The 19,407-nt window shown below is 47.7% G+C and overlaps 3 protein-coding genes across 3 annotated transcripts; 1 reads left to right on the top strand and 2 right to left on the bottom strand.

Annotated features, from left to right (window-relative positions):
* Positions 1-179: 179 nt before the first annotated feature.
* On the bottom strand, positions 180-3,111 carry BKA67DRAFT_38965 (uncharacterized protein). Its single transcript, XM_046096611.1, has one exon. It carries the CDS (start codon positions 2,843-2,845, stop codon positions 263-265), a length of 2,583 nt encoding a protein of 860 aa, XP_045964205.1. The 5' UTR covers positions 2,846-3,111; the 3' UTR covers positions 180-262.
* A 1,001-nt stretch (positions 3,112-4,112) lies between these two features.
* BKA67DRAFT_38939 (uncharacterized protein) lies at positions 4,113-6,272 on the bottom strand. Its single transcript, XM_046096609.1, has 3 exons — positions 6,020-6,272; positions 5,401-5,961; positions 4,113-5,201 (listed from the first exon to the last, which is right to left on the bottom strand). Exons 2-3 carry the CDS (start codon positions 5,957-5,959, stop codon positions 4,189-4,191), a joined length of 1,572 nt encoding a protein of 523 aa, XP_045964204.1. The 5' UTR covers positions 5,960-5,961; positions 6,020-6,272; the 3' UTR covers positions 4,113-4,188.
* An 11,739-nt stretch (positions 6,273-18,011) lies between these two features.
* On the top strand, positions 18,012-19,353 carry BKA67DRAFT_641222 (uncharacterized protein). Its single transcript, XM_046105770.1, has 3 exons — positions 18,012-18,418; positions 18,576-18,927; positions 18,981-19,353. Exons 1-3 carry the CDS (start codon positions 18,272-18,274, stop codon positions 19,331-19,333), a joined length of 852 nt encoding a protein of 283 aa, XP_045964203.1. The 5' UTR covers positions 18,012-18,271; the 3' UTR covers positions 19,334-19,353.
* Positions 19,354-19,407: the final 54 nt, after the last annotated feature.

The raw sequence follows: 19,407 nt of genomic DNA, 5'->3' as shown, positions 1-19,407 counted from the left end.
TGATCAAGTGGCTTGGTTGTTTCCCTCAACTATTGAGGTAGTTATTTCCCATAGACCAGAAGAAATTGTGTCTAGACCGGCGTTCCGTTTCGTCTAATTTTACAAACACGTTGCTGGTATATGTCTGAGTAAACCAGCTGGTCTGCATGATACAATCCAACTCAGCCCACGCAAAGTCACAAAAGCTGCAAACGCTTACACACTAGTAACACTCCCATGAACAGGAAGGATAATACTGAAGATATTGGGCTAAGTTCTTTTCCTATTGTGTTTTGGTAAGGTGCACCTGGTAGTGCATCACTGCCTCCAGGCGCTGACCCTTCGAGTTCCATAATGAGTGGCAGGGAATAATTGCCTTTGAACCCTTCGGAGACCCAAAGGCATGGCTTTTATTGACGTAAGTCAGGTACGGCACCAGGTCAAGTTGCACCCCAGATTTATTCTCCATGATAAGACCCAGAAATCTCCTGACCTCGTTGGTGAGGATTTCTTGTTGGGTCTCAAAATTGAGTGGGCCTTTTGTTTCTTGTAGTGACAAAGCAGCGGTGGTATGGATATATGTCTCTTCCGTAGAGTCGACGACAATGTTCTGAAGCTCCATATTCGCCGTGGCGTCCGACGTGTCACAATGGAAGTCCACAACATGTATAGACCCAGGACTCACGTTCACAAGACCCCGATGTGCATGCCATTCAACACCTGCTCCTCGGGGTAATTCTTCCACCTCGGCGGCATATACATATGGCAGGGGTCTATCGACTGGCTCAACAAGGTTGTCGTCTTCATCAAAGCCATTGAGCCTGTCCCAGAGAGGAAGTGTAGGCGCAGAGACAGAGTCGTCAGAGCTGGTCAACGACATATATTGAGGGTTGTACTTTCGATCCCAGAGGTCAGGACCATTCTCGTCGTCTTCATCCGATGGGTCAGCTGACCAAAGATGTGCTGACTGCCAGGCACATGCTGCGAGGAGAGCTTTACGCTTCATATCTGCTTCGTCGGGCGTTCGCGGAAAATATGCCACGGCGCTGGTCCACCATTGCGTCTGCATCTCAATACCAACTCGCCAGAGATGTTGCAGGGCTAGAGTGATTTGTAAGGGGGCCGAATCATCTAATTGAGGCAATTCCATGGACGCCGGTAGCAGAGGTATCTGGCCAGCAATAGTGACCAATTTGGGTACACAAGAACTATCGGTGCTTGCATCATCGTTCGTCCTGATGCTCTGAGGAAACACGATAGCTTGACTGTACGGTCCAATATTGGCTGGCGCCCAATATGACCGCGACTGTACATGGAGTCCCTGCCTTAATGGTAATGTGAGCCCATGCTGGATAGTAACATAAATACCTATCTGGGAACCTTCAGGAAGGAGGGTACCACAGGAGATTGTTACCCTAGATGGTGGGTTTGGTGCTGCAAATAAATCGCCGTAAACTTTGTTGATTATCGGAAAATCGGACATTTTTCTCAGAATGATGACAGTATTGACAATGGATCGTGGCTCGCCAAGTCTTCGAATATCCTCAACCAATTTGGTGGTTTGCTGCTCAACAGACAATCCCTCACCCTCACCCATGAACTCGTATTGGCAAGTAGAAACCGACTGTACAAGACCAACGGCTGTTATGCGCGGAGCCGCATCTCTCGTTGATTTACACTCTAGCAACTTGGCTGTTTGCAAATCATCATGGACGCACCGGAATCTCGCATCGAGCAGTGTAGGTATGCGAACATCAAGAGACTCACTGCCTTCCGGAGGTGGCGACTTCATTTCAACACGAGCATCACGAACGCTGAGCCAAGTGCTGCCACCGCCCTCATGCACGACCCTCCGGTCAGTGTCTCCGACCACGATCCTACCCTTGAACAGTGCAGACGGGCCGTCGATGACAAGCGTCTCAAACTCACCACCCTCACCGAGCACAGATCCGCGGCCGCCCCCACCGAATCGTCTCAGCGCCTGCTTGATGCGGGCAATGCTCTTGTCGCTAGCCACGTTTTCCCATAGGAAGCCCTCATCGAGGCCAGCACTCGCCACCTTGATGATACGAGCATCCAATCCCATTGCCGACATATCACGAAGGAGTTGGGCGTCATCATCACCGCCAATCTGGCAGACACCAGGCACAATGCTTGGCGGATCGACTAGAATTGAAGCTGGACCCTGGCGATCTGGAATTGGGAGAGCAGGGTATTGCCATAGGTACGCAATTGGCACTAGACCAAGGCGCAGTGCTACGGATTCGATACGAGTCCTCTGGTAGGTTGAAAGGATGGCGCCGGTACATAGAGCATTGGCCTCGGGGTGAGCTTCGATGACAGCTCGTAGCAATGGTACTAGCGACTCGGTCTCGTCCTCGGTTGCTTGAGAACCGCGAAATTGGGACCCATCTACCGAGTCAGATGCATGCTCTGCCTTGGTCGCGGCGGTAGGAGACGTGAAAGAAGAGTGACGTGGGTCTTGGTAGCTAATCCCAGATTGAACCGTAGTACCAACAATAGGCTGGCGGAACAGAGGCAAGCCGGTGGCCGCGGCGTAGTGTGGGATTACCTGGTGCCCGACAGTCTGGTACATGAAGCTATTTAGATCGACCTCTTCGTCATCTTCGTTGGATTGCCCGCTAGCAGGAGCATGGTGATCATTACTATGATCCGCGGATGCACCGCCCTGGCGGGATGCAGGGACCGCGGCTGCTGCCAGCGTGGTGCCGGTCCCTGGCTCAGAAGGGTGCAAGTTGGCAAGGGCTACAATGCGGTGCCCATTGGCCATACAATGCAGGATGGAAAAGAAGCTATCCTTGCCGCCAGAGACCAGTGCAATGACGTTGAGCCTTGCAGTCGTCATGTTCGGATCTGGGGAGATTAGCGACGAGTCATAGCTGTCCAGATCTTGTTCTTTGCAAGGAACTCGGCTTGTCAAGCCTTTGTCAACCGGTCTTTTAGACCTATTTTGACGATATTTTGAGGGTCGTGCACCCTGTCAACTGATGTTTTCGTGGTGATGGCTAGATTGTGGAGTCGTTTATGTCGATTGGGCTGGCTGCCAGCCGGGTGGTTCCCTAGATCCCCTAAGCTCAGCTCTCACCTAGATTTTCCCACATAGGACACAGGATTTCGAGACGGCTCAAGAACGGTGCCTTGGCGATAGTGACACCCTAATTTATGAAAACAAGTTAGAGTGCGAGGATCGTGTGAGATAGCAGTTGTACTGGCGAACCGGAGATGAGCCTTTTGTACCAGGGACGGAATTGTCTCCTCAATTAGGGTACCTTAGACGAAAGATGAAGGCTTTCCACAAAACCCACGAGTCGTGATTTTCTCACGGATTCATCCCGCTAGCCTCAAAGCTAAGAGGTGAGCAGGTTTGGCACGCGACGCCTATGACATGCAGGGTCTGGCACAACTGCCTAGCGACACGACGTGCGAAGCGCGATGCATGGTTAATTGATGTGCAGAAGGTATCGTAAGAGTAAGTAGACTACGTAGGCATATATATGGCGTATTCGCAAAGTGATGTGTAATTAGCGATCTATCTCAAAATCTTCAAGTGTCACGTGAAACTATAATACTGATGATAAGTGGCTCGGGTGGGTGAAAGTTTTGCATGTTCTTATGTATACAGCTGCCATAGATTCTCTAGCTGTGACCGGCACCATTGCTTAAGTATATCTATGCAACAAGGAATTGTCAGAAACTGTGAACGAGAAAACACAAAAAGAGGAGGAATGACCAGGTCACTCCATCCACCTATATATTGCCCTGTAGCAATGACGGTGACCAGCCCCGCCAGCTACAGGAATTACAACGAGCGTAAAGAATTGCAAGGCCGCCAAAAACAGGCTCAAAACCAAATGATTCCGTTGTGGGTGTCGCGCAAAGGGTGTATACTGATGCCTCCGGTGACGCCTCACTCCCAATTCCTTTTGTCCATTGATGCCAAACCGCCCTTGGGCACTGTTTCGTGCGTATGCAAAGTCTGCAAGAATATTGGTACAAGAAGGCAAGTTCATGCTTCAAAACAGGTGAGCTTTTTCTGATCCTCTAGATAACCCTAAGGGCCACCGCATCAAGTAGCGGGTGTGGCCAGAAGTAAAGAATTCATGAATGTCGTGTCGGGCGTAAGCAAGAGAAATCTCTGATTCTCCGCATCTGATTCTATCTCAAGTGAGGTGATCTGAGAAGAGCCTTTTATGCAGATCGCTTGCGCTTCTTGCCACCCAGGCCATCGGTGGACTCGTCCGAGCTGTAGTCGCTACCACTGCTGCCTGGTACCTCACTTGCGACTTGAAAAAGCACCTTGCCGAAACTCTGATAATCGTTCTCTACATGCGAGACTCCAGCACCCATCATATCAAAGCCTTGCTCCGAGCCATCGATTAGATTCAAAGCAATGGCTCCAGCGCCGTGAGTGCGGGCGTGTTGAGCAAGATTGTCGCTGCGAGAGAACTTCTTGCCGCAGTCGCCACACTCAAATGGCTTGTCATGCGTATGAAGTGATCGGTAATGTCTCTTGAGGTGTTCCTGGCGACGGAAGCGACGCTTGCACAACTCGCAGACAAATGTCTTAGTAGGATCCTCGGTAAGAGACTGCTTGCGGCCACGGCGGTTGGCAGGAGCAGGTAAAGAGGGTGCACCAGTGGCATCTGATGTGCTCTCAGAGCCGTCCGTGGGATGAACTTCCGAGGACTGCTCTTGAGAAATTGACTCTGGCTGGGCGGCCTCACCAACATCGTTGGAGTCAGCGGCAACGTTCATGACGAGCTTGGGTGACTCCTTCTTTGACTTGACCTTCTTGGCAGGACGTGCTTCCTCAGTTGAACTTTCCGGCGTAGCGAAGCCGGTGACAGCTACAGATGTGTTGTCCTCGTAATCAACCTCGCCCAGGAATGTAGACAGCGTGGTAGAGCAGGTTGCTGAACGGGATCGCTTCAAGTCGTCTACTGGCTTGTCTTGCAAGTTGACAATGCCGTTGAGAAAGTCCTCCTCGGATTCGAGATCAGAAAGCTCATCAAACGAAGGAAGCCCGTGGTGGAACTCAAAGGTGGTTAGCGTGGTGGGCTTGAGTAGGTCACCTCTGAACTCCTCGACCACTGGCGGCGGAGAGGAGAATTCAATAGTTGATGGACCAGTAACACTAAGGATATCGCGAGGGTTGATGCACTCGGATGTGACTGAGCTAGGTCCCTGTGAAGCGAGGTAGACTGGGAAAAAAATTAGTGTTTGGTCCCCGACGATCAATTTAACAAATGCCAATCTTAAAAGGTTCCGAAGCCCCGCCAAAAGCCGACCAGGGACCGAATCGAACAATTGAAGCTCAAATTTCGGCCCTGGTCAGCTTGATCTTTTGGCTGGTCCTTGCACAGCAATTCTGAATTGAGAAGAACATATTGTGGTACTCACTAGGTGTCATAGGAGGCGATGCACAGCTCGACCAATCCAAGATCTCTAGACCCTCGGGCATTGACTCAACATGAGGCTTCACGCTCTCAAACCCATCCAAACCGGAGAACATTGGGTTAAGAGGAGTTGCAAGCATGTCGTTGCAGCTGCTAGGGCTGCCGATGTTGCTGCCGGAAGTGGAAAGGGCTGGCGTCGCTGGGTAGTAGCAACTATCGTTCTCATACATCTCGGTCTCGAGCATCAACTTAGCAGCACCGGCATGCTGCAGCATGATTGTAGGCCTTTGGGACACAAGCTGAGGTGAAGCCATCGGTGTGAGGTTGGCGGGAACAGCACTGAGCATCTGATGGTGCATTGGAGGCTGCGAGCAAGCAGAGCTTGGTCTCGAGTAGATAGGTGTTGATGGGAGGGTAGGCACCACTGGATACATGGCCATTTGCTGCATTGCAGGCTGTTGGCTGAAGTGGCCGTGTTGCCGGTTCTCGGATGTTGGGTCTGGGTTATAGTAAAAGAATGGGGCAGGTGCCATAACCTGCGAGGCCATCATGTTGGGATCCATGTCTATTGCAGAAGTTAGATTTGTTTCCCGCGAAGAGGTTTGGTGCATTGTTTGACTGACCTGCTATATTCTTCGTAAATAAGTGTTTATTGACGTTATCTTCTATCGCTGTGGTGCTTCTCTTATTAATTAGGTTCGTAGTGTATAGTATACAGTTCGATCGTGGGCGGGTTGGCCTAAAGATGGTGGGTTCGGTTCCGTTGTTGAAGGAATGTACGGCAACCTTGAGTTTGTTTCGAAGGTTGTCTAGTCGTCTGTGACACGAGTGATGATGTTATACAGTAGTTGTTTCGACTGAAGTCCGTCTGTGGTTGGAAGGATATAGTCTTTGGTAAAGGACAGTAGCGGGATACAGCAACTTGTATACAAAATGAAAGGATGGGGTATCGAGATGGCTCGAGTGTTCCCAAAGACTAAAGTCACAAGATAAACAGGAACGGAGAGTTCATAAAGAAGAAAGAGAGACCATTCCAAATGAACCGGATATGTCGATCACGGGCTGGATGGGAGAACGAGCGTCGATGTGGTCGAAGGGACCTCGAAGGATAAAGTATGAGTCCCAAGACGATCAACGACACTCAACCCATCGATAGGCACTGATGGCCGGTAACCTAGTTGGAATGGGACCCAGCAAGTGGGTGCCATCCATGCCTAGCTGTCTCACTCCCAGTCCATCAAGGGCATAGCCCGGTCGAGGAAGAAAAGCGGGCAAAACTAGGATCCCTGCCAGCTTGTCTTTTGGAAACTTCAGATGAGTGGTCAAGGTGGGTGTCAAGCGGCGCAGCACTAACGGCGTACAGGCCTGGGTACGCGGTGCTATCTTTGGACGCGGACTTGGCGAAGTATACGCACCCCAAGTATCCTCAACTGTGGTACGTACAACATCAGACCGGCCTGCATAAAACCCACATCACTAAACACGAGCGGGCACTCTCCAGCTAGTCCCTGCCGGGGCCTGCATACGATGTCCAGGAACGACAATGGCCGTTTTCTTGTCCCCCAATAACATGTTATCCCACTCCAGCAGAGCTGCATTGCACATCCTCATTCATCCTACGTTCACTTTCTATGCAGCGCGATAATTGTGAATCCCACCTTATGAAGTAGTGCTTAGACTGCATAATGTGATAGGTGGCACACACACGCGGATGGATTCGACACGCCTGCCAGTCAGCGGCGCCGTGTGCCTTTCGCCTCTGCACGGGTAGTACCCCAACTTCCAGTCACAATGAGGAATACGGCCACGGCGTTTCGCCAGCTACCTGTCCTGTGTTATTTCACCTGCCACTAACGTGTGATGTAACTGTCCATTGGTCATAAAGATATGAAATTGGACCGGTCTTGTACTCGATTCAATGGCTATTGGGTTGTCAACAAGTTTGGTTTTGCCGACCAGAAACCAAGAAACGATGCGACACGCTGATGGTCCGTTGATTATGATGCCATAGTATGTGGACGGTGGGTGTGGCCTGGTTGAACATGCGAGAGCATTGCTGTCGAACGCCACCCCGGTACCCATTATCAATGCTATTGCGGGCTGCCTCTGGGTCAGTTTCCGACTGAGCGCGCGCTCTGTGCGGCAAAAAGCACCGATCACATTTTTCGCTCAGCTACAGTAGCTCGACCTACTATGTACAAACTTAAGTACGACTTATGCTGTTTTGGTGCTTATGGTGCAGATGGGGCACGAATGCGGCAGAAAGAGAACCGCCCGGTTCCTGACCTACCTTTGGCTAAACTCCAATGCTGCAGTGGTGCGCAGTGGTGTGCAGCGCGGATGACGGCGGTTGGTGCTTATTGAACGAATATCACGGACGTGTGTGGGCATCCCAGCGCCCAGCGGCATCCACTGGGTGCTTCCATTCGTGGGTGACTTCATGCAAGCTCTCTATACGGCTGCAGGACTATGAGCCATTCAAAATATGAAACCGCCCTGCGCCGAAGTCAGTCACTTGCGTACGCCATTCTCGTCATTGCTGGTCTCACATTCATCCAGCTTGTCGCTGATTCACTTAACTCCACTCAATCATGTGCCCTGTAACCCATACTTAGAATTATGCCACAACACGACAGCGTTGGCTGCCAAGGTGGGGGTGGTTCCAACAGCATGGGAATGGCTAATCAGCTCAATTGGTCGATGAAGTCTCTTATTTGTCCCAACCAGATCAGAAAGACCAATGTGATGACCTTCATTGCCCATATCTCAGAATTCGCTACTCCCAAGAGAGTAGCCGAGGAAAGCGAGAAAAGCGATCTAGATTTCTATCGGCCGACGCACCCCGCAAGCGTCGGGGAATTCAGATGTGGAGGGGCACAATGGCCAACATGTCAAATTGCTCGTGCCGCCCTCTCAATCAATCTAGAGTTTGCCCATTCAAGGTTTTGAAAACGATCTGTCTAGATATATTCCCATGATCAGCTCTTCCCAATTCCTCAGAGAATAGGTTGGGCTATGGCTGGATGGCAGAGAAACCCGTCCACCACGTAAACTTTCACGGCCGATGGCTTAGTCAATAACCAAACTAAAGGCATAGGGCATTATGAGACAACGACAGTTCATGTCTTGATGGCGGGAAATGCCTAGCTCCCATTTCGTAGTTTGCGATCAGTCGAACGTGGCTGCTAGCTGACACGATTCAAGACTCTTCAACGCCGCTGAAGATAACTAACCTTACTTTGTTGTTTGCCGTTAATAGCAAGATGTTCAGCCGTGCCGTATCAGACAGACTATTGAATGGCTGTTATGGATCTAGGGCCTGCTAACACGGTAGTTTCGAAACAAAGTCAAGTGAAGAAAACAACAGGACAATGAGAGAAAGCTCACACAGTTGACAACTGAAAGATACTCATCTAGCTAGGTACTATGCTGGCAAGATATATGAGCGGCAGAACTGGTGTTGTTGTTGTCTTCGTCGTCGTCGTCGTCGTTGTTGCTAGGATGCGCCGTCGTCGTAAAAGCTGCAGTGAGCTTCATCTGAACGGAGCTCACAGAGTCTGACAGTCCTCATCTAATTGACTCGCCGAAGGTGACAAGTATGCCCGCTTGGATGTATGGGGTATACTATGCAAGCTATGCAAGCACCATATCACACCATTTCCATTAGCGACTCTAGATCCTCCACCTATGGTCCAATGCTCCTTCGCGTTATTCATGTGCCTGCATCCACTTTCAATTCATTACGAATCCGGTAGCACTACCGCAGGCCAACGCTTGCACTGCATAAAGTACGTATCTGCAAGCTGCATAATCTTTCGGCTCAGTAACCCGATAGGAACAAGATATGCGGTGATCACTGACGACGTCTGTGCGCAACGCGCAAGAGAATTGTTCTCCAGCGTCCTGACAAGGTTCTTCAACCCGTTATGCTCGTGGATGGGCACTTGCGCAGGGGCCGTCCAATAATGTCTGCTGTTCCAAATGAACAGTGTTTTTCATGTAAGACTTGTTCCTGCGTCTTCGTGCAGGAGAAACTGCATTAGAGTCCAAAACTGCATAAGTCTAACTCGACTCAATTTTTGCTCGGAAGAAGAAAGACGCCGGTTTGCACAGGGTTTTCACCACTTGTTTATCCCGAAACCCAATTCTATATGAAGGTTTATCCACGGTCGCAATATTGAAGGTTTATTCTACTACTACCACTACTACTACTGTACCACCACCACCACCACCACCATCATCATGATGTCGACGTGCTCTTTTCAGTGCTCATCTATGACCCCCTCTGTGCATAATCTTACGTATTACTGTACAGAGAGACGTTAAGAGGTCACTCTAAAAGCAGCGCCTCGGCAGAGTGCTCCATCAATTGACTAAAAAAGTACACACCGCACTGACAGCATGTGGGACAAAGTTGTATCCAGTCAATCACTGAGTGATCATGAGCTGATGATACCCTGATGGAAAGATCTTCACGAGACCCTTGGGGCCCTTCCGTTCGTGCTTCACAATGACCATGGTGTCATTTGACTTGTGACAGCAACAACAAGGAAGCTCGGAACTATTTTATGTAACCTTGAATGTTTCTAGCCCTTGTTACCGGTTGCAGGCCTAGTCAACTCAATGTGTCCCGACGTCTCGGCACCTCGAGATTAGTTTCTCAGCCATTGTTGCATGTTTGTTACGAACCACAACATGGGTAACAATTTGCCCTCTAATATCGCAAGGACATCGCCGAAATCACCTTGCAAGAAAATCGCATGATGTGATCGACCACGAGTCGAACGGAAGCAATCTATTACGAGAACAGACCACATCTTGATGATGTCGTGGAAACATGGGAACGGCCCGCGGTAACTAGGAAGAAACCAGAAGGGACCAGCCAGCCAATTCTCACCCCCGGATTTGCGAATAATAGAAGTTTTTTCTGTTTCTCTGTGATGCGCATTGAAGAGCCGTTACGTACTTTGCATGTTAGCAGAGCCGGGGATGTAAATCCGCATGGTTAGTGTAATGAACCCTCAACAAGGGTCATGTTACGGTGAGACGCAAGCGATAGATATCTATTGGCAAGCAAGCGGTCTGGTGCAAATACAGTCCCTCAGTCCGGAAATCGGTGTGGACACCAAGCAGACACATCGTTCTGGAAGATTGGGGAGATCATTGCCGGCAAATGCTGGAACCAACCACAGTTCTAGTACTTGCAAGGGTATTCGGTCCTAAGTGGTTCTCACAGTTATCTGTTGGTGGCAACAAAAAGAACAAAAACAAAACAAAACAACCACAGCTGGTGTCGATAACTTCCACAAACAGCAATTCTATGAAAAAAAGCACCATTTGAGCGGGCCGTGGGTTTCCCATACCATAAGATAGCATTTTAAGTTTGGCCTTCGAGTCGAGTATACGAACCATACCGAATATCGTGGTGGCTTTCAAGGCAATCCCTACCAAGTAGTGAATGAACGGCTTCAGGAAGGCGGAGAGGTGCCAGGAAGATTTCAGGGAAAATGCCAGGGTTCGTAGACCGGGGTGCATTTTGGAGCATTGATGGAAGATGGCACGGCCAAGTTCCAGAAACTATTTGAATGAGGGTCTATTCTCACACACTAATGCAGGTCCAACATCCCCGATTGGTGAAATGACCCTGTCGATGGGTTTTCTAGAAGGATAGAAGATACTGAAACATCTAGGCGAGCTCCAGTCGACCTCGGTGATCCAATTTTCGCGCATATCAATAGTCACTGCCAATTTGAATGACAATCATTTCCAGACCATTCTGCTTCCAAGTAGGACTCGGTTAGACTACGATGATGCAAGCAAGCAAGCAAGCTGGACGCTTTGCTTCAAGGGTCCAGGGTCACAACGGAGAACTGTCAGTGACTTAGTGCCCTGTAGAAATCGATGACTTTCAATACCTTGTTCAAGTAGGCAGGTAGGCTGCTGACAGCCGCCGTCCCGCACCCGCGTTATCGGTCGAGCACGTGGGGTCACCTATGCCAAAGCATGATAGTGGGATCTTCATGCTAACCAGCGTAGAGATAGAGATAGCTGTTGGTGATTAGTGAATGTAAAACTAAACCTCGGAGCAATCATCTAGACTCAATAGCCAGCCATTAGAACCCAAGGAACGAGAGATCAAGTGCCGAGCAGCATCTCGATATCCTACGCAAGCGGTCAATGGGTCACCAGTCTGATGAGTATTCGGTGGGTGCGAACAAGGCAGTCAGTTTTCAAGAATAATGTTCTTACGCAATCAACTAACACATGTGGTGCTGCGTCATTGATGCCCCATGAGAGCTCATAGGTGCTTGCTTGGGCGGCCGGATCTACACTTCGGAAGATCGTAATTTCACCGAAATCTCTTGGGCAAACCTGCCCCAGACGATGAACAAGTTCGAGAAACGTTCGGTGGAAACCTTATTCCATATAGTCAGAGTACATAGCAAGTGTCTGAATGACTTCAGAAAATAGCGTCGGGCTGCCATGGACGATGATCCTTGATCTGGGTTAGAGCCACAGAATGTGGCATGGCTATATCAGTCAATTCGGGACCGCTATATTCTAGTTGCATTTACGTAAAACATTTCAATACTCTTTGAGTATACAACACCAGTCAGGTATCTATGCCGAAGCAAAGATGACACCGACGTTTGGGGGTAGTTTCATCATTGATAATAGTCATCCAAGGAGATAGTTGACTCCCATTTGATGCTGGAACAATTAACAGCTTTGCTCCACAAGCCACTTGCTGCAATCAACATTCTCTGGTGCATCAGATGCCTTGTCGGAAATGCTCCAGCCATAGCAAGGATTTGCTGCTACTGAGCTGCCTCTTTTGGACTTATCCAACGGCGCGCAGGGCCGACCAAGCAAACGCATATGTGTTCGCGTATCTGCAGCGATCTTTCTATAGAAGCCATTTGAGTGCAAAAAGTGCTTGTTACTAGCAACAATGCACAACGCGGTGGGTGACATCACGTTGGACTAAAAGCAGTCGCTTGCCGGCCGGGCAATTGGGACTGTTGATGGCGATCGAAACGTTGATCGAAAGAGGCTGCCGATTGAAACGCTGGTGTCGAAAAGTATTGAAAGGCCCATTCGAAACATGACAAAGGTGGCCTTGGCGATGGTGCTTGTAATGCACGGGGGAAATTTTGTCGAATGGCATTTGATGGTTCGAAAAATCTATGAGGCCACCAAGGCAAATTCCTGCATAGGGAAACTCCACATAGGTGCAGCAAGAATACGATCACACAAGTACACAAGCGGCGAAATGCTAAGGTGAGGAATACACGGTAGTTATGTTGCATGACTTGTCAGATCCAGAACTACCATTGCCCATGTGTTTCAGATACTGCATGGCTTCTCCCTATAAACGCAGCCGCTACAGCTTTCCCCGCCGCCCCGCCTCCATCGGGTCACCACCGACAGCAAATATTCAGCTGCCCGTCTTCGCAAAGAGCAGACTCATGCAGAAAGACGTGTGCGGAGGGATCACATCACTTTGACTGCAAGTCTGGCCCAAGACGTAATGGGAAGCATCCACTTCTGACTCGCTAATCGCAGGTGGTCCTGGTTGTGAAGCTCGCGGGCGATCTCCAAGCTTGGAGCACCTTATCTGCTCAGTATGGTACACAGACCATTGAGAAAGTTGTCCACCAGACAACAAGGCATCAACAACTAGTTTCGGGTGCCTCAATGGCGTCTAGGTTCTACCGGTACGGTTCAGATGGTTCCAATGGCACCTGGAATGCCCCACGACCGAGAGGATAGGACACCCGACGAGTTTACCGCATAGTAGTTACGTAGTCTGGAGCATATAGCGTTGCTGAGATGCTGCCCTTCGCCGCACGTCTTCGCCGATATGTCTGTCAATTCTGTGCTCACGGTTGGCGACCGACATTCGCTGGTCCTCGGCATGAGCTTGGGTGCATATTCAAAGTCCGAGCCAAAAGGGTAGTCGCTATACGCGAAATTCCCAGCGACGTACTATTGCATTAGCATACTGCGCCGAGGTTACATATTGGGTCACATTGCTAAGCCTTCAGGGTTTTATTCGGCAATTCCTAATGGCAGAACTGTTTGGAAACGCATGTCAGAGACATCTGATGTCGACTGCCAATCGCTCCGTTGAATCCTGCAGAAGCAGTGCCTCTTATGTATGTCTGTCCCGCTTGGACCTACCGTGGGGCAGGCGGAAGCCTCACGGCCCCTCTCGGTCCGCGGCGTTCGACGTGCGTTGATGTATGTACATCAACCTAAACTAGTCATTACATAGAATCTCAGAATTCAAGGAACTGTGATCATGATGTTTAGCATCAACCCTACAAATCGCAACAGGAGCAAACGCTTATTCCTCTGGAGTGTAGATACAACCCGTCTCCGCAGAACAGAGCTCTTATAATGAGCTACTAACACCTGATGTTTATTTGAACTGGAATATATTTACGGCAATGCCGGTGGTCATATTGGTAGACATCGATGAACACTGGCAAACAGTAACATTACCCAAGGACAATTACATATGGCTAGTCGCTTGGGGATCTGATTGAATGTAGAACACTGCATGTTTGATAAGGCATCTGCCGTAGATGATGTTACTCGAGGCAACTTGTGATGAAGTTATCCGAAGTGCCATTCCAGCTCAACCTTACCAGATTTATCCTGCTCGAAAGACCAGTGCGACAGGACATATTCCTTACTAGACACGTCATATGACGCCAACAGTAAGAGTTTACGCATGGTTGGAAACAAACGGAGTTTCCTATCATTCATCGGCATGCATTGTAGCGTACCGTAGCCAGTCAGATAGAGTAGACTGCTACGAGGCAAAATCTGTGGCTTGTAAAGGCTGTAATCTAACAACTCGCTATATGTTGAGCATTACGTACAGAGTGGGTGAGAAATCTCTAAGAGCGAGATAATCATATCCTCTAAGCTATTTAAACTCATAATTCATTGCCTTTTTCATTCATACTACACCAACCTAGACAGATACGACATGATCCAATCCTGCAGCCCCAATGGTTTGTCGGTGATATAAGGATTGTCGATAAGCACAACGTAGGCTCGTAACCATCGATAAGCTTAGTGCTAGTCTAGACAACAAGGCCATAAGTCGATCCAAACCACTCGATATCACCCAGTAACTCCACGGTGCGTAGGTTTTCAAAACAATCTCCTTAGGTTTTCTGCCCGCATTTGATAAGGTACTGGTGAATAGTATACTAAATGGAAGCATTGTGATTTCAAATGAAGCGCACAAATATGTGGCTCTCTAATGCTTGTATCGAGATCGTTCCTTCACAACACTAATCATCTTCTATCGGTCAATAATAGAGCCAATCTGTTACATGCTATTGCTTGCAGCTTTTTTTATTGGTCGTTTCGCAAAGTAAAAGAATTTTTTTAATCTTGTCAACCGTTTTCATCGACCGGAACTGTATTGTCTGCCTTTGCAAATATTAAATCATCCTAAGCCGTGCGTTAAGCGACATGAGACGATGGGATACTCTAGCGGTACATAGAGCAGATCTGATCACTAATGATAGGCTAAAGTCTGAATTCGAAACTATCTGACAGCGTGCCAAGTCTACTTACAATTTGCGAACCAAATATAAATCGAGGGATAGGTATTACCCCCTAAGGATAGATCCAACAACGCTATCCTAATCTTGCTAGTTATAGGTAAATTAGTATTATTATTATATCTGAATTATAAAAATTTCTATTTCTAACACTGTTTTTAAGCGTTGCTTCCAATTGTTTTAGAGAAAACAGTAAAGATTATGATAATATTACTGCTAATAAATCCGCCTTCTAGCTTACGGCGTCATTCTTAGGGGACTTGCCATAGCTAGTTATATAGTAAATACGATGATTCCCATGACATGTTCATGTAATGAAGTTGTTACGGTTGTATTATTAAAATGTTGGCCAAGAAGCTTCAGGGTGTTAATGTAGACGTTTAACACGGCTGAATAATAATGAAAGAACCGTTCCATTACGACTGAAATTCGTGAAAGCGATGAATATCTCTAAAATAAACTTATTATTACTAGGTTTATAGCTGTCAATTGCGCAAACATAAAAGTAGAGTGTATATAGGGATGGTGGACACTGATTACAGCCTGTGCGAGCCGTATAGGAGCGCAGAATAATGATATTAGATAGAGGTAGTGTTTCTATTTCTTGTCCTTTATCTCGGGTTATATGCTAGAATACTGACTGTCGCCTGGCTGTAATTTTTCTTGAACTCGACTTCTCGGCTGTCCCGGTGTTACAACCCCATGAAACTGCGAAACAGTCTACAACAGTATTAAATTGAGCAGTGTTTAATTAAGGGGGCAATCTTCGAGCGATCACTCTTCCATACGGGCGCAAGAACAGCTCCCAGCGGCTGGATTCAAACAAATCCGTGGAAGTAACTGCCCATAGCTCGATACATACTCCGAAGCCCTTTCGCAAGAGCTTTTCGTATTATTGCTAATAGAACGTCCTCCATAGGGCTGCAGATCTAGTCTACCACGCTGCTCTTACAGTATTGAAAAGACCACCAACCTTCCAAACGCAATATGTAGGCATCCCAAAAGTGGCTAACTAGATTGCCAGCCTGATCTGTCCGGTCTTATTATCCAGGATCCCGTCCCACCACATGCTTTACCATGACAACTTAATGTTTCTTTTTGATGTGCCTAAAAAAAGAAACTTAAAACAAGAAAAGAACCGAGGGGCTCGTAATGATACCAAAGTATACAGTGGAGGATGTCTGCCATTAAGCTTCGAAGAGGGAGGAGGATGAGGAAATCGATCTTTCCACGGGCGCCTCCCAATCGTTGCGAATTATTGGGACGTGTCATAGTGACGAACTTGCTCAACAGTACAGCCATGACACATGTCAACAATTGGGGACAATGATTGCCTAATAAGGATGTGCTATGAATCCTAAACCCTCTCAGGGGGTTTGCTCCAGAACTCGTGGGTAACACGCGTGACTAAGGTTGTGTATTGATTGAAAAAGTTAACGAATGTCTCCATCTTGACGACCATAAACGCCACAGTATTATGCCTCGTTACTAATTTAGAAAACATACATGCAATGTGACTGTTAGTTAGTGTATGCCTAGATATCCGGACCAAATACAAGATGGTTTAGAAGTAGTGACTCAAAAGGCTATCTGTTCGAAAACCTTAAAGTCCTACACCGATTGTAATATCAGTAACGATCTGTTGGGTTGCTAAGGTGATCATGGCTTTCAGAAAGGCTTGTTCAATCTGGGACACTCCAAATGTGAGAGGCATGATTTAACATAAGCTATATGATGGCCAACCAGCCACACCAGGGGATCGCCTACAAACATACAAATATACACTAAGAAGACTGTGATTATTGTGATGTAAGCACTGAGAAGGAACCCCGCACCACACGAGCGCTCATTATGTCAAAATCTGACTGGGCGATTGCACCAGGCTTGATTGTTCACGTAAATATATTGCGTTGCTCTCAGGGTTGATAAGTTGGATTCTCTACCTAAGTATGATTAACTGTAGTGTTCTGATTGATCTCCTAGGTTTGCATGAAAACAGCCTTCGAATTTTTTTTTATTTTTTTTCAATAACCCTCATGCACGGGGTATAGATACAGTAAATGTCTAAAAATCTCTAGGGCTGAAGAAAAACCCAACTTCTGTTTTGTGTGCCAACCTACGCATTCGCCCTAGAGGAGAACATTCGACTTCAGCGTCGCCTTTCCCCAGGGTAAAATTTCCAACAAGACGTTTCATGCGTGTAACTTGGCATTGCCAACCAGTTAAATTAAAACCTAAGTATGTTGGAGAATAAATTTGCTATGAGTTTGTGTATTGAGCGATCTGGAAAGTGCCCTACGACATATTGAGGGTTTCAGTCTCCAGTCCCTATCAACATTCAGGTACGAGATGATACCCATTGTAAGGACTGCTGCCAAACATTACGTTCTTAAGCCGAACGAATACTGAACTTTTGGAATAGAGCAGTGAGCCCTTGCCGTGATCTCTATGGTCAAGACACCTTTGTGGTAAACATACATGTTTATACTCATTACTTTCAAAGAGCCAATGCAAAATACCAAGTGCACGTCACGGACGACACACAAGAACCCGATCATTATCCCAATGTTAGCAGCTTGGCACTTGGCGATTTCGTAGCATAACTTGTTGACAATCGCCAGAGAAGAAACATGAATGAATTTCTATGTGCCTATTTTCATATTGAGGCGCGTCTCGATACACTAATGGGTGGATAGTCAAAACTGGTCTTTACTTCTGGTTTAAGAACGGCTAGATACACTAAGCCCACCTCATATGCAAACAATAGGGTTAATTCTCACTACATCGGAAGAATTTTTAATACCTAGCTAACCATTTATTGAGGGCTCTGGTCGAAATAGTGGTTGTCTGGTGTATCCCGAATTTGAGTTGCATGGCAATGTCAGAATTGTGCTACCCGGCCAATTTATTCTGTGCAGACAACTTATCTTTGGAATGTGGTGATTGGCCTCAGCAGCTGGCATTGGCTGTTTAATTGGACTAACCGAGGCACAAGATCTGAGCTAATTGTATGACGCGCTTGTTCAAGCGCAAAGACCCAAAGATGCTGCAAGAGATACTGCGAGATTGAGAGACTCTACAAGAAACACGGTTAGCTTGATGCAACTGTACATTGAAGGTTCTCCGCTGCTCATTAACTATCAGCGGTGAACTATTTAAGCGCTTGAAGGACGCCGAGGCCGGTCCCCACGCCGGAACGCACGTTTCCTGGCTCGCCGATGGCGTGATTGAAACTTGCGCGCAATACCCAGCAAACTCACATTATAATATATTCTAGCAGCCGACCTCATGGCTAACGAGCCACCGCCCAATCCGGGGAATGATTCCTCCATCTCAAAGAGAGCTTCTTCTCAGCAGAAACAGGCTGCTAGACCGTCGAATTCTGTGTCACCAAGGCGACAGTCGACGCAGGGGAGGATCGATGCGATTCTCGAGGTGCGTATTCATTGGACTCCGCCGTCTCTGAGCCAAGCATTTGTCGGAATTTCTGTCACCTACTCGTGGGACGACTTACGTAATCGGAGGCTTGAAAAAACAGACATCATAATTGCACACCTATAGCCAGCCTGCTTTGACTAACATGTCAGCGTAGACGGGCAGAGAACGGGCCTCCAGTATGAGAAATGCATCTTGGTCGTCTGGCCGTAGTCCAAACCTCCAACCAGTTTCACAATCCCCAGATCATGAAGACGGTCCCGATGAGAGGACGGGTATATTCATGAGGGGCAACACGAGAGACTATCAAGCCACCCAAGTTAATACACCCCCCATATCCGGCCAAACGTCTACTCATGCGTTACCTTCTTCAGCACCTGCTACGAACGGTACTGCTAATGGACACAACGCCAACAAAGAGAAGAATAGTTGGAAACAGTACCTCTCAGGAATATGGGCCATTGAGTTAGAAAACAAGGGCAGCGTTGCTAGAGATCACCTAGCCTTGGGTAAGCTTACTTGATGGTTCACATAACCGGAACAAACTAACGATTGCCCATAGAAAGAACATTCCTTGCATGGTTGCGGACTTCATTAGCGTTCGCGTCAATTGGAATAGCTGTGACGCAGTTGTTTCGCCTGAATACGTCCCTGAATAGTGCGCCCGATGATTCATCGTTTCAAACAATTCGGCACTTAGGCAAACCATTAGGGGCGTGTTTTCTCGGTATTTCGATCCTTGTATTATTCTTGGGATATCAGAGATATGTGCAGAGTCAGCATTGGATCATCTCGAAAGGCAAATTTCCTGCATCACGAGGAACAATTGTCCTAGTATCTGCAATTGCATTTGCGCTCATGGTTGTATCATTAATCGTAGTTGTTGTCATTCAGCCCGCTGAGACTTCTGATTAGGTTAATGAAACTTTTTTATGAAATTTTTTCTATTATTGGAAGAAGAAAAAGAAAAGAAATACCCTTATGATGCA

This window comes from Truncatella angustata, assembly GCF_020726525.1.
Source record: "Truncatella angustata strain MPI-SDFR-AT-0073 chromosome Unknown BKA67scaffold_1, whole genome shotgun sequence".
NCBI classification, from domain to species: domain Eukaryota; kingdom Fungi; phylum Ascomycota; class Sordariomycetes; order Amphisphaeriales; family Sporocadaceae; genus Truncatella; species Truncatella angustata.
The sequence above is the reverse complement of the archived record's forward strand: the minus strand, read 5'-3'. Positions and strand labels throughout refer to the sequence as shown.